The following is a 13,909-nucleotide window of genomic DNA, read 5'->3' on the forward strand; positions in this document are numbered from 1 at the left end:
TTGTACAATGTTCAGCTACACTATAGCATCACAAGCATGGGTCCTGGTTAGCCCAGTTGCTCCTGAAAAGTTTGGAACATAATTTCCTGCTTGTCTGGTCCCACATCTTGAGATTAATTGGAGTGAGTTTTCCCCATGGCCTCTCTCTTGCTCCTTCACCATGACACCAGGAGCAGGTTACCCGGATAGGATGTGAGGGCCACCAGGGCTGTCCCCACTGCACCTGGAGCAGGGAGGCTGCTGAACTGTGGGGACTTGTAGCACCCTGGGCAGTCTTGCATGCTGTGACATGCTGCCCAGAATTGGGCAAAACTTAACCCCTCATCCCCTTTCCCACCATGCGGTATCATCTCTGAAACATAACTTTGTCATGCAACCCAGTACAGTCCTGTCCTACAGAGATACCTGAGAGAGCTGTATGCTTTTATTTCTAGAAACTCTAGGTCCTGAATGTCTGCTACTGTTATACAGTGTATATGAGTGGTAAAGTACTGCTTTGGAGTCTCTTGTATGGTTTACACTTGTCTGAGCACAAATTGAACAACCACTATTCTCCCCTGCTCACAGCTGCAGAAAAGGCTCATAAGGCATCACAGTTTGCCTTGACACCTTCTTCTGGCACTAGTACCAGTAGTCGCCACTATTTCCCAGATGAATAATATTGCTTCCCTCAATGTTCAGCTCTGAAAAATTTCCCTGTGCTTTTCTGTTCAGATCACACAAAGTTTAGACTTGCATAAGTTGTTATTAATATGCAAGATAAATACGCTGTGCCTGAGCAAAGGTACTTGATTAAGATGATATAAAAGGTGTTATTTTTATAAAATTATTTACTTTGAGAAGGAAGCCATTGGTAATAAATATATTTTAAAAACAGCCTAGATATAATTCATAGAAGGTAATAGGGAACAGGTATTTATAGCAGGAGTTTGATTCAGATTGGAAGTTGAAAGGTAAGATAGAGTATTCACTTGGTACTGGTTTGGTACTATAGATGAATACAGTATTAGAATACAGTGTTTGATTGTGTGGAGTAGACTCTGGGTCAGTAGAAGCCCGGACTGAGTGTTTTTTCCTGCATCAGTTTATCACATCTACATGTTTTAGAACACCAAACTTATTTAATGCCCACAAGTAGCCAGAAAGAAATGCAGAGTGACAGCTGCCTGGATAAGCAAGCTCTGATCTCGTGACTTTTTTCCCCTTAATTCTAAATATGTACTTTCTAATCTCATATTATCTCCCCCTTCTCTTTATTTTATCTTTATATCTCTTGAGATATCTTGAATTGTACGGACTTCACTCTGGTACGGATGAACATTATTACAGAGTGACGTAATGTTAATATTTTTTTTTATTGGGGTAACTTTAGATGTGTCTGTCAGGACACCACTGTAATACCAACAGAAAACAGACAGCCTCTTGCCTGTAAACAACATCTAAGTGATTAAAACATCGGGGGCAGAGGGCGAGGATAGAAATAGATCAGCCACTTACGTTGAAAATGCATTATTCTGCTTTTCACATCGTATTCCTTTGCAGTTGCCGGGTTCATTTGTCTCATAGTAGAAGTACAGCTGGTTCAATCCATTTGCAAAAGCTAGCAGCACAAGGCAGTATATGAAGAGAAACTTCAAAATGTCCAGCAACATTCTTCCTAGAGATATCTGCAGAGGTCCCAGGTGAGAATTCGCAGTGAATAATGAGATCAAGCGTAGGGAGCTAAAGATGTTTGCAATTGCAAACAGGGCCTCAGCCACCAGGGTTGGATGCCACATGTCCCAGCTCTCCCGTGGAACTAACCCACTATACTGGAAAAAAGCAGAAGGGAAGAAATTACTCCTCTATTTTTATGCATAAACAAGTGTATCAGTTTCTTTATAAGCTGTTCAATTAATTTGCAGATAGGACAATAAAAGTAAACATCATTTGGAAAGCAACATTTCTTCAGGAGAGTTTTTTATTTTAGCAAAACAAAAAATGGGCAGTTCCCATGTACTTGTCCTTCATTTTTATCCGCAGGGTGGTCTATGCTTTCTAGTTTTTTGCCTGTGTTTTGCATTTGGTTATAATTTTCACAGTAGCAAAAGCAAGTCTAACAATTCTGACAGAGTAAAGGAACAGTTTTTGAACACCTGGGTTTTTAGAATTATAGAAGCTTTCAGTTGTAAAATCAGGTAAATTAGGTCTTTGGAGAAAAGCGCAGATATGACAATGATGGATAGAAACCCACAAGAACTTTGGCAAGTTGGAAGAAAACATTTAATCAAGGAATAAGTATATCGCTTAATCACTAACACTGGACCAATGATGAAAAAACTGTTTATTAATGAACCATGGCAAACTGCTTGTGTGTCTCATTATCAAACAGTCCGATCCCTGGAACTGTGACTCTTTACGTTCCAGCTCTACCAAAAATTTCTTGAAGATGAAAGATGTTACTTTGAACTGAGGCTTAAGTACTGTGGCAGACTCATTATTATTTATTTGGTCTCATTAATCTGTTTTACAGAACGAATCAGAAGACAGATTCAATGCTATGAAGCACTCTGAAATGATGGGATAATATAATATGAAGCAGATTTTAAAACAGGACAATGGTGCAGTCTGTATTTACCTAATCTAGGCCATCCAGATGCATCCTTCAGAGCTGCTGAGCATGCCTTCAGTAGTAAGGAAAGCTACTATTCTGTGTCACCGGAGCCAGATGGAACAACATAGCCAGGCATAACAACATTTCCACATCACACACACCCTCCAAAGAAGGTGACTGCTCTCAAAGTGGTTCGAGACCACCTGAGGAATCTGAACATACATAAGTCCATGGGACCTGATGAGATGCATCCCAGGGCCCTGAGGGAATTGGCTGACGTAGTTGCCAAGCCACTCTCCATGATATCTGAAAAGTCACGGCAGTCAGGTGAAGTTCCTGCTGACTGGGAAAAGGGAAATATTGCAGCCATTTTTAAAAAACGGTAAAAAGGAGGACCCTGGGAACTACCAACCTGTCAGCCTCACTTCTGTGCCTGGAAAGATCATGGAACTCATCCTGCTAGAAGATATGCTAAGGCACATGGAGGACAGGGAGGTGATTCGAGACATGGCTTCACCAAGGGCAAGTCCTTTGTGACCAACCTAGTGACCTTCTATGATGGAATGACTACATCAGTGGACAAGGGAAGAACTACAGATGTCATCTATCTGGACTTCTGTAAGGCCTTTGGCATGGTCCCCCACAACATCCTTCTCTCTACATTGGAGAGATATGGATTTGACGGGTGCACTATTTTGTGGATAAGGAATTGGCTGGATGGTTGCATCCATAGAGTAGTGGTCAATGTCAATACCTAAAGAGGGCTTTTAAGAAAGACGAGGACAGACTTGTTAGCAGGGCCTGTTGCGCTAAGAAAAGGGGTAATGGTTTTAAACTAAAAGAGGGTAGATTCAGACTAGATCTAAGGAAGAAATTTTTTACAATGAGGGTGGTGAAACACTGGAACAGTTTGCCCAGAGAGGTTGTACATGCCCCATTCCTGGAAACATTCAAGGTCAGGCTGGATGGGGCTCTGAGCAACCTTATCTAGTTGAAGATGTCCCTGCTTATTGCAGGAGGGCTGGACTAGATGATGTTTAAAGGTCCCTTCCAACCCAAACCATTCTATGATTCTGTGATTCTATGATTCAAATTGCGGCATTATTTTGGACAGTGCTAGTTGGCACAGGACCTCACCATGCCGGGCTTGCTCTAACTGACTGGCAGTGCAAGTGAGACAGTCCCAGTGCCTGACAGCAATCCCTGGCACATTTTTATTTACTCAGATACAAACAGCCATAGCATCTGACAGTCTTGTTGATTTGGGAATGAGAACTGCAAAACTGGAGGATAGTAGTCCATTGAAGAGTTAAGAATTACTTAGCCTTACATTTCAACCACCAGTGATATTTGTTCTCTACAGAGTAGGGAATTAAATCCAGACCTGCTGGAGTCATAGGTCAGTAGTCTCTTCATTAGACTATCTCCCCTAATGATCATGTTGTAAAATCAAGTCTTGCTGCATTTGACATTGTAGCTCCAAGAGGGATGCTTTTCTGTCTCATTCGCTATTGCCCTTCAGTCCAATTCTGATTGATTCAAGACTGGTGACGAAGTAACAGGCAACAGAAAACAGAACTGAGCTACCAGAGAGATCAGCTAAGAGATAAAAGGAAGAAGAAAATGAAGAAAAAATTTTCAGTGTTTATTGAGAAAAGAGGTGAGAATTTCTCAGCATGTTTTCTAGAATGTCTTTCATTGATTAATATTATACAGTATATTACTGTGAATTCTGATGGCACTTTGCAACCCTGGTATGTGAAAACTTGCACCTATTAAATAAGTAGGAACAATTGTCGTTACCAGCAAAGATTAGGTGCTGAACAGTGCAGTAGATGCTCAGATTAGGGAAAAGCACACAAGGTGTATTGAGGGAATAAGGTAAAATATATTCTTGAAAAGATTTTAAGAAGATATTTGAAACTAGGAAGAGATGGAGCTTTTGGTAGAGAATCAAAAGCATCCAACTGCAGACATATTTTAGGTGAAGGCAAGTAGTGGCAGATTCCAAGGAAGTTAAAAAAGCAGGGGAAAAAAAACCTAAGGAAATAACCTTCTGAGAAAAACATGGAACTACAGGATACTAAATAAGGATAGCATATGATATAGTAAGAGAGCAACGGTGAGGTTAAACCCATCAGGTGTGGACAGCCACATCTGTGCTCTCTGTCACCTCCTTTTACAGTCAGCAGAGAAAAAGAGTAGTAGGAAAGCAGATATCCCAAACAGGTCAGATGAGTTGCTCTTTAACTTTCTGTTTCTCCTCATTGATTATTGGGGTAGGGGGAGAGGCTATCTTACAGTTGTAGTCTGACGAGATGTATCCAATGTCACCTTTTCTAGAAGAGATGAGGTTAAGGAGAAAGGTGAAAAGAAAGGACTTTATCTATGATGTTCTGGATTGAGACACAAAACTGGTGTGTTAAAACAGTCAGAAAAGATCAAATGACCTCTTATTTGTAAAAAAGGCACAACTGTGTTATTTCAGCTTAACTGACTCTGTCTCTCTTGGGCCCAAGTGCTTCCTGCATGTGCAGATACAATGCAAAAAGTTTCATGGTTGTAAGCAGACAGTGAGGGCTGTTGTATTAGTTTTGAAGAGACATGATTTAAAAGACTGGAAATACTTGGCTGAAAAATAGTGAGAAAGGTGAAGGCCTGAAAAGTAAGTTTGGAAATGATCTGTGAAATATACTAGCTGAAAGAAGACAGCAAATAATATAAAGAAAATCATGAGTACAAGAGGCCTCGGACGACAAAACCCTATTGATTCCACTAACTAAAGGATGCTTAAAAGAAATCTAGAAATATAAAAGAAGAACCAGGAGAACAAAGAAGCTCACATGTGAAAAGGAAAAGAAAGCAGAGGAGCGAAAAGACTAGGCATATTAAAACCAGAAACAGTGAAAATAATACGAAAAAACTGTATTTTAGGACGAAACAACCCAAAACATGCAGAAGGGAAGTATTTATTCTCTCACTCATGCTTGTTGATGTTCTTCTGTTCTATATAGAATAAATAAATGGTTATTGTTCTAGGGAATGGAAAACAGTAAAAGCAAATATAACAACACTGAGCTTGCTGTAAATTATGATGTTGACGCTTCACGGTCTTTATTATTTTGTGACCCTGCTGAATTTCTGTCCCCACTTCAAATGCAAACACAACCTTTTGACGTGTAACAAAGCCAACCATCATTTAACATGATTAAATAATAATACCTATCATTGGCTCACTGGTTGAAGGAAATGTACATGGCACATCAATGGAAAATTAAGAAAAGCAGAAAACAAATTGAGCAGGATATAAACAGTAGAGTTTCAAGGCAAATATATGATGATTGTGCAATGGCACCCAGGGAATACAAGATTCTTAATCGTTACTCAAAGGAATTCAAATGCAAAACTAATATCAGAACCATTTGTGAGAAAAAAGCTGGGCGATCACTGTTTTCCCATGAAAACAAAAGTCATGAACTGTAGATCTCATGAAAGCACCAAGAGAGATCAAATAGACGTGTAGATCAGGCTACCTGAATGTTTAACGGGCTGTTGGACCTTGGTCAAATGTGACCCCTTTTTCTGATAACAAAAAGAAAGGTTAAATAATATCCATTTCAGGAAAAGGACTTTACGTCATTTTCTGAGAGGCCATATGTGAATGTGAACTCTTCCTGTTTTCAAATGTACGTCCCAATCTTTGCATTCATTATTCTGAATTTCAGAGCAGCAGTAGGAAGATGGCAGGGGAATGGCCTAGCAAAGAGCTTTAAAACAGTAATTACACTGAGGAATTCAGTCTATAACTTTTTGGGGGGGGAGGAGGGTTAATACTCCAATGTAAATGGACATTTGGTCTGTGAATCTGGTGAAATATCAATCAAAACCATTTTACAATGCAAACATGTAAGAAGAAGATGTTAGCTTCTGCAGAAGTGGTGGCAGAAGAGAAATATAATCTTATTTACTACTGAACAGAGCAGACCTGACACAGTGATCATTAGGCCAGTAAATATTGAGACAAATAATATATTTTTAGTTACTTTTCAGAGTTCTTACCTTGAATAGGAACCTGTTTCCCTACTAGATTTTCATGTCAGTAGCTGAGGCATATAATCAGTAATATGAACTTGCATGCAATCTCTAGCAGAACTGGAAGCAAGCAGCACTAGGTCCAATGCTCAGGTTTAACAAATATTTAAGATAAAGCAAGCAGGGTCTGCACATAACTTGGCACTGTACCTAACTTTATGCATCAGTACAAAATAAATTATCTTCCAAAAACATAAAAAGAACCATTTTTCTTAGAGCACATTGATTTCTATTTATATTTATAACCCTTCAACAAAACAGATGTGTTGCTTAAAATCAGTCATCTTGTACTCTCATAAAACATGTGACAATGCACTATTTATAATCACATTATTTATCAGGGAGAGAGCATTTTCAGTGGATATACTGGGTAATTTAAAAAGACCTCACATGTTGATATACAATCAGAGACAAAAAGCATAGCCCTTTGAAAAATATGAGATGTACTCATTTTATCTGAATACTGGCAGTGAAACAGATAACTTTGAGCTATCTTAGCAGTTCTCTCATCCTGAAATTACACTCTTTGGTGTATTTTACACTATCCCATCAGCTGCTGTAACTAATATCCATCTGCTTAACTACTGTGTCAGTCAGAGAGCCTTGAATGGGCAACAAACACTACATTTTTCTCTGAGAAAAATCTATCACACAGGAGAGTAGTATGAGGGCACTCTCATAATTTCATTCAAGGAAGTTGGTTAAAATGTTTTCTTAGGTGGCTTGAGCTGATTCATAGAAGGTAGAATACATCTAAGAACTGCTCATATATTTGATTCAATAAATACAGAAAAGCTGTATTTTAGAAAAACCTGTCTTGCAAGGTTTAGGAAGTGAAAATAAAAGCTTTACATCACAACGTACTGGTTACATTTGGCATCCTCTCAATCTCATCTGGCACAGAGGTGGGGAACTCTGTTGTAGGTATTTGAAGGAAATGTGGCTGGATGGATATTAAATTACACTTGTATTACTCTGTTCATTATGTCATCACGTGTTTCAATTGGCTCCACAACTGAGGCTCTTTTAAGGAACAAAAAGGTATTTGGCTGCAACATTGCACATGCAGTAAAAAAATAATAGCCGCAGAACCAAAGATAGTGCTTTATGCAGTGTTGATTATGATTGGCATGCAAGCGCTAATTTGGAGAGTAATGGATGCATATTATCCCAGATACTGTCACCTTGGAATCTGATTACCGCACACAGAAGCTGTCTGGGAGATGAAGGGATTATAATGTCTTCTAATTAATATTATTCCAAAGTGAATAATTGTCCATCTCCAACGCTTTGGAAACATGCATTTTCAATGAACTGCTCACTTTGTTACATGGGACAGTGAAATGACTATTTGTTTTCCAGTCACTTTATGATAAGGCATCCTTGTGTATAAAAAGACATTTCATCAGCTTTAAATGACAGCTCTCCTCGCACTTTTGAGCATCTTGCTCTTTCAGGCAACAGCTCCAAATTTCTTTGAGTGAGAAGACTCCCAAAGGTTTGCAGCCAGAGATCCAGCATGCCAGAAACCTTTTGTCACAGGAGGAGGCTGGTGTGTCAACAGATCACAGGTCTTTGCTCATCCCTGCCCCTGATCAGCTGACATGTGGACCCTTGTGAATAGACACAAGATGATGTAAATTAGAGGTTCCTATACACTTATGGCAGGGCTGCAGCAGGAACAGCTGCTCTTTGAGGATAAGGAGGTGTAACCAGCTACTTGACGGTTGTCTCCTCTTCTTTTCCCAGCCAAAAGGATCTTGGCAGAGGAGAGACTCTCCTTCCATGCATACAGGGTAGCTGGTGGCAGAGAACTTGAAACAGCTGAAATACAATGCTGATCACAGTGGCCAGTAAAAATGGGCTGCTCGTCTTTACTTGGATGTCATAAGAGCTCCATAACAGATGCTAAGAAATGCTTTCATTTCCTTTCAGATGTGGTTTCCTTGCTTTTGAGACCATTTTTTGATTAAAATATGTCATTTTATGAGGAATTTATATCATACTATGTATTCATGTTGAATACATACAAAATGCAACATGTTCCATGGCTTTGGAAAGAAGGGCTGTTTTGCTGGAAGATACTGCAAACAGTGGAAATATAAAACTATTCATAAAAAGTCCATGAAAAGGATGAGAAAATGAACATACCCAGCCTGAAGTGATCATTTTATCACCTTCAGCTTTACTTTTTCATGTTGCACTTATCATAAATTTTCAAAACAAAATTAAAATCTTGGTCTTTAGCTCCCCCCTCCCCTTAATTTTGAGTAAATATTTTTCTTGTAGTCTTGTCTGGATGTTTTGCATGGTGTGTAAAATTGCCTTAGGGGCAATAATTTCTTACTGAAAAATAGGCAAAGACTAACACAAAACATAATTTTGTGCAAACATTATTAAATATGACCAGTGATTTTGCTTTTCCAAGAAAATGACAGTATGACTGATGAGGATCAAATAACAAAAGATTGCTTGGGCCAAGAACAAAAAATAAATCACAATGTTTTGTTAGCTCTTATCCTGGTCTAGCTTCTTGTCATAGCTGCAGAAGATTGAATGAGAACATCATACACCTCTTGTATTGCTAAGTCTGAGAACCTCCAGATACAGAAGTCTGAAGAAGCCTAATTTCATTTATCTTAAATATTTTGCTGAATTTTTTAAAAAAGTTTACCTTTGAAAATGCAACAATTTTCAAAGAGATTGTTGCTAAGTACAAGGAGTTCATTACAAAATCCATGAGGTTCCACCAATCATGAATGTAGTCTTGTAGTCCACCATCCCACATCTGTTTAATTTCACCCCAGATAAAACCTGTAAATAGAACATAATTCATTAAGCATGAATATAAAATAAAAGACTGTGACTGTTCTAGACACTTATCTCACAATGGATTGATTCTCCTTACATTAATTATAAAGGGAAGGTGGATAAGTGCTCTAAATTACACATCTAGTTAGGTGAAATTTTATCTTGTCATTAATGTTTCCGGAATTAATTTGTCAGGCAAAACTAAAAAAAAAATCATCTGCTTGTACAAGGGCAATTTCTATGGCTTTCTTCAATCTCCTTTCCCATTGTATCCTAATAAGTATAAAAAAGGTCTTAAAAGCAGTCACCACTGCCAAGTCTGTCCTTGGTATCTACTGCAACATAATTCAAACTGGAAAATTTATTACTGCCGGAGTCAATCCAATGCATTCATTTATTTTAATTGGAACCCACACAATAAGGAAGAGAATTTCTATTGTTGTTGTCAACGCTGAACTAGAGTCTCTCTTTTCTATAGGAAAGAGTAGTGTCTCCAGCAGAATATTTTGTGTTGATTCCTTTCTTTGGGACATGAAGAAATGGAAACTGTTCACAGGTGAGCAGAGCATGCATTGCACTGGACACAAAGTGATACAGAAATATTCAGTCTCAATGGGAAATTTTGCAAGTTGTTTGACATGAACTTGGTTTAACAGCTCCAGAGACAACTGTGTGGAGACTCTTTAATGTCATAAACATTAAAACTTCTCTGAAGAAGATACTCCACAATATTATATAATATGGTATGATAAAACAACATGAAACATTTAGATGCATATTTCACATTATTATCTACAGAGCTTTTTTGATAACAATACCAACAGAACTTTTAATTTTTCACAGTTAATTATTTTCTTAAAGGAATTTCTTACTTTTGTGCTCATTAAAGGGACAAAATTAACCACAGAATAGACCAGTATCTCACATATAGATGTTGAGATACACTTAATTCAACATGGCTTTTCTCCACACCTGCTTATCACGTGTTCCTTTACAAAATGTTGAACAGATTTTGTGCAGGGGCCTATAGGCTCCTGCATCACTCTAGTCTGGGCTTAATTCACCTTAAATCTTAACATTTTGTCTCAATGGTCTTCTAGTTGACTGCATGGGAAACTTGTGTCTTCTCTCAAACATGATCCCTAAGAAGTAATTCCTGGTTTATTCCTGTTTGTGCCAGGTAGGCTTTTGAGTTATTTGGAAGGCAGCAGGGGGATAGATGGGAGGAGTTTAATTTCATTTTGTAGTGTTTAGGCTTGAGTCTTTCTGTCTCCTGACTGCTTTCAAAATGAAAAGTTCCCTTCCTCACTACCTTTTCCCCTCAAATCTCAGCCACATGTTCCTATCTTGTTTCTGTGTGTCATCATCAGTAATCATGAGCCTCAGGAGTATCTGAATCATATGACTGATCCAGCAGCTTTTATTTTCATAGGGTTCAATTTCAGCCATATCACCATCACTATTTCACCATTCTGCAGAGCTTGGGGAACACATTCTGAGAAAGGACCATGGTGGGAACATGTAGACAGGAAAGTGGGATATGCCCATTTTAGTGTCTACAACAGCCTAGACAGGCTGACTGCAACTCTACCTTTAGGTTATCAGATAAAACTAATACAGAAAATATAACACTGTTAAGAAGCTAACACTTATTTTCAAGCTGCAATCAATTGTGATGAGTCACAGTGAGAAAACAGTTGAACATTATTGCATGACAGGGGTCAATATCCACTAACAGCATCCACTGCTGTTGTTAACTGCCCAAGTGCCATCACAAAGGGAATACACCTTCACAGGGCTACTAGGCAGGCTCCTAAATGCCTGCCTATTTCAGCCTGTGAAATGATTTAACCACTTACTCTTCAAAGAGCTGGTTACTCCTGACACACAGTATGAACGTGACAACTGCAGGTCTGGTTCCCCCTTCCCTCCACAGTCCCCTCCAACCTTCAACACGCAGTTGATGTACTTGCAAATATCCCTGCTTGCTCTTCCACTACCTTCCACAACCTTTTAGTTATAACATGCTAAGCATCATCAGGTCATAAAAACAGCTGTTTTGTGGGGTGCAATATACCCCTCACATTTCAGACACTGCTCTGAATCACCCCTGCTCCAACTGCAGAATGGCACACAAAATTAACCATTGTGCCACAGGAGTCTGAGGAGACCTGGCTGAAGGCTCAGAGGAGACCTGGAGCCGAAGGCTGTGCAACATAGATATGGCCCCTAAGCCTCAGCGTTAGAGAACAGTTCTTTAGTCTTTTTTATTTAATAATACAGATATAGCCAAGATCTTGACATTGGGAATACTGCTATGGCACAGAAAGCAGACAGTTGCATTGACAGAAAATCCCCAAATAAAAAGGCTTTAGAGAAATCAATACACATTCATAGAATTAAATAAAGGCTTTTGTAATTCATCACAGTTAAGCATTCACTTTAAAATACACTTTAAAAAGAGAGCAGAAATAGGTTGGGATGATTAATAAGATGAATGCTTAAGCAAGAGGCTGTAGGTTCATTAGTATCTTCTGCCGAGATATTCCATGATTCACAAACAGCCAAAGACATGAACTGACATAAATGCAACAAGGCTGTTCTCTATAAGACTGTTGTTCAGCATCATACGCTTTGATAGCACTGACTAAAATATAATAGAATTATGTACAGGTTGAAAAAGAAGTGCTGACTAACGCCGCTGCATTTGATCTGTTTTGTGAGTGAAAAGCCAGACTGTTCTTCCAAGCACTTCCTGGGCTTCAGAAAATGAAATGTAATTGTAAAGTTGACACTAGCAGAGAAATACTGACCTGTTATAGAATAGTGGAAGAAAGTATATGGCTATTGTAAACTTTATCATTTTGAATTAGAACCACAACTAATCCAAACTACCAGTAAAGTTAAAGTCGTTTGGCAGCTGAAAGGTCTGAGTATACTTTGACATTGTAATGGTGGTGGTTCTAAATTTTTTTCTTGGTTCAAGACAACTTTTATGTGCATCCTGATGCAGGGCTTGTTCTTTTCAAGCAAATGATTATGGAAAACTGGAAATCCTACTTTTTTATTGGCTGTACTGGAGATGTGATAGTTTAGTCTTTCTTGCCAGCCAAAGCATCTAAGTGCAAACTCCATAGATAAATATATTTACTGAGATCTTATGGGACTCCAGAGAACTTGAAGCTAGGCTGACTGATGGATGCAGTTTGTGACAGACACACAATCAATGCATGCACAGTAGAGCTTCCCAGACATGTCTTTGTGAAGGCAAATCTTTGAAGGTACAAAATCCTAAGGCTGATCGCCAAAATCCACAACTCCAGGGTAATCTCACCATGAAAGCTGAGATCAGTGTCTTTGGAGGTACCAGGTCTCTACAGCTAGGTATCCTGAAGGGTGCTCAATTAGAGCAATGAATGCTGCAAGAACTCTGTTCTCTGGAGTTCTGTAAATCCTCCCAGGCATACCTGAAGGGTTATCCTAGAAAAGTGTACTCTGAAATCTCAGGGCCTTTCTGCCAAGCGGAAGACTTGTCTAAGGCCTGGTGAGCTTACATGATGGAGCTATTTTGAGCAACGAACCTCAGGGATTCCAAGTTGTGCTGTTTAGGATTAATTTACGGTCACATAGCCAGAGGTCTTGAAATCTTGTTGTAGACCATAACTATATCTTTTTGCAAGACGGAAGGGTCAGGGAGGAGAAGTCAGCCAGCTCTTATCTTCACAGGGTCTGATGCAATATGCCAATTTTGTTCTGTTACATTCATTGGGAGAACGAGGAAAAAGCTAGGAAAATCTATGTATTTTTAAAAAAAAAGAAAAAGACATCCAGAGATCATGGCAGCATTATCTCTGTGACCTTGCACACTTCCCTTTTCTATTTAGAAGACTGGACACAACCTGACTTTAGTATCTAAGGAGACATCTGGGCAATTCCAAAACATGACCTGACATGATAGAAGAGGAGAAGACATGTAGCAACAAGAATGTCTAATGGGTGCATTATTACAGGTAGGAAAGAGATCTAGAGTCCAGGCATTGTTTGCTTATTAATGTGCCAAAGCAGCAATATTATCACATGGTGATCACATGGCTCATGTCAGAGCTATGTGTTCAGCAGCAAGAAAGACATCTCAACAAAGCAGAGGGGACATCACCAGCCTCCACACAGGTACTGGGGAAAAACTGCTAAGAGAAACCAGCCAAATACAAGGGGCAGATCTAAAAGCAAGAGCCTTTAGACAATCAGGTTGGGGACAAGTTCATTGCCCAAAGCTCTCTTTACCTCCCTGGGAGGAAACAAACATCTTCAAGGCAATAATCCCGTCATCTGCAGGTGACTCAATCTTTCCATTGACTGAAAAAGGAGCCATGGGGGATTAGGCCAAATTAAAACAGATGTCTAACTTACAGG

At 39.1% G+C, this 13,909-nt stretch overlaps 1 protein-coding gene across 1 annotated transcript in view; it reads right to left on the reverse strand.

Moving 5' to 3' along the window:
• Positions 1 to 13,909, reverse strand: part of TRPC4 (transient receptor potential cation channel subfamily C member 4) — a gene marked incomplete at both ends in the record, with an annotated part of 95,502 nt that overhangs the window by 15,333 nt on the left and 66,260 nt on the right. Inside the window, 2 exons of the mRNA XM_082337954.1 lie at positions 1,498 to 1,811; positions 9,360 to 9,499. Of these exons, the coding sequence (XP_082194080.1) occupies positions 1,498 to 1,811; positions 9,360 to 9,499 (454 nt within the window). The remainder of the gene's footprint in view (positions 1 to 1,497; positions 1,812 to 9,359; positions 9,500 to 13,909) is intronic.

Source organism: Platalea leucorodia (genome assembly GCF_965183815.1).
Source record: "Platalea leucorodia genome assembly, chromosome: 2".
In the NCBI taxonomy this organism is placed as follows: Eukaryota; Metazoa; Chordata; class Aves; order Pelecaniformes; family Threskiornithidae; genus Platalea; species Platalea leucorodia.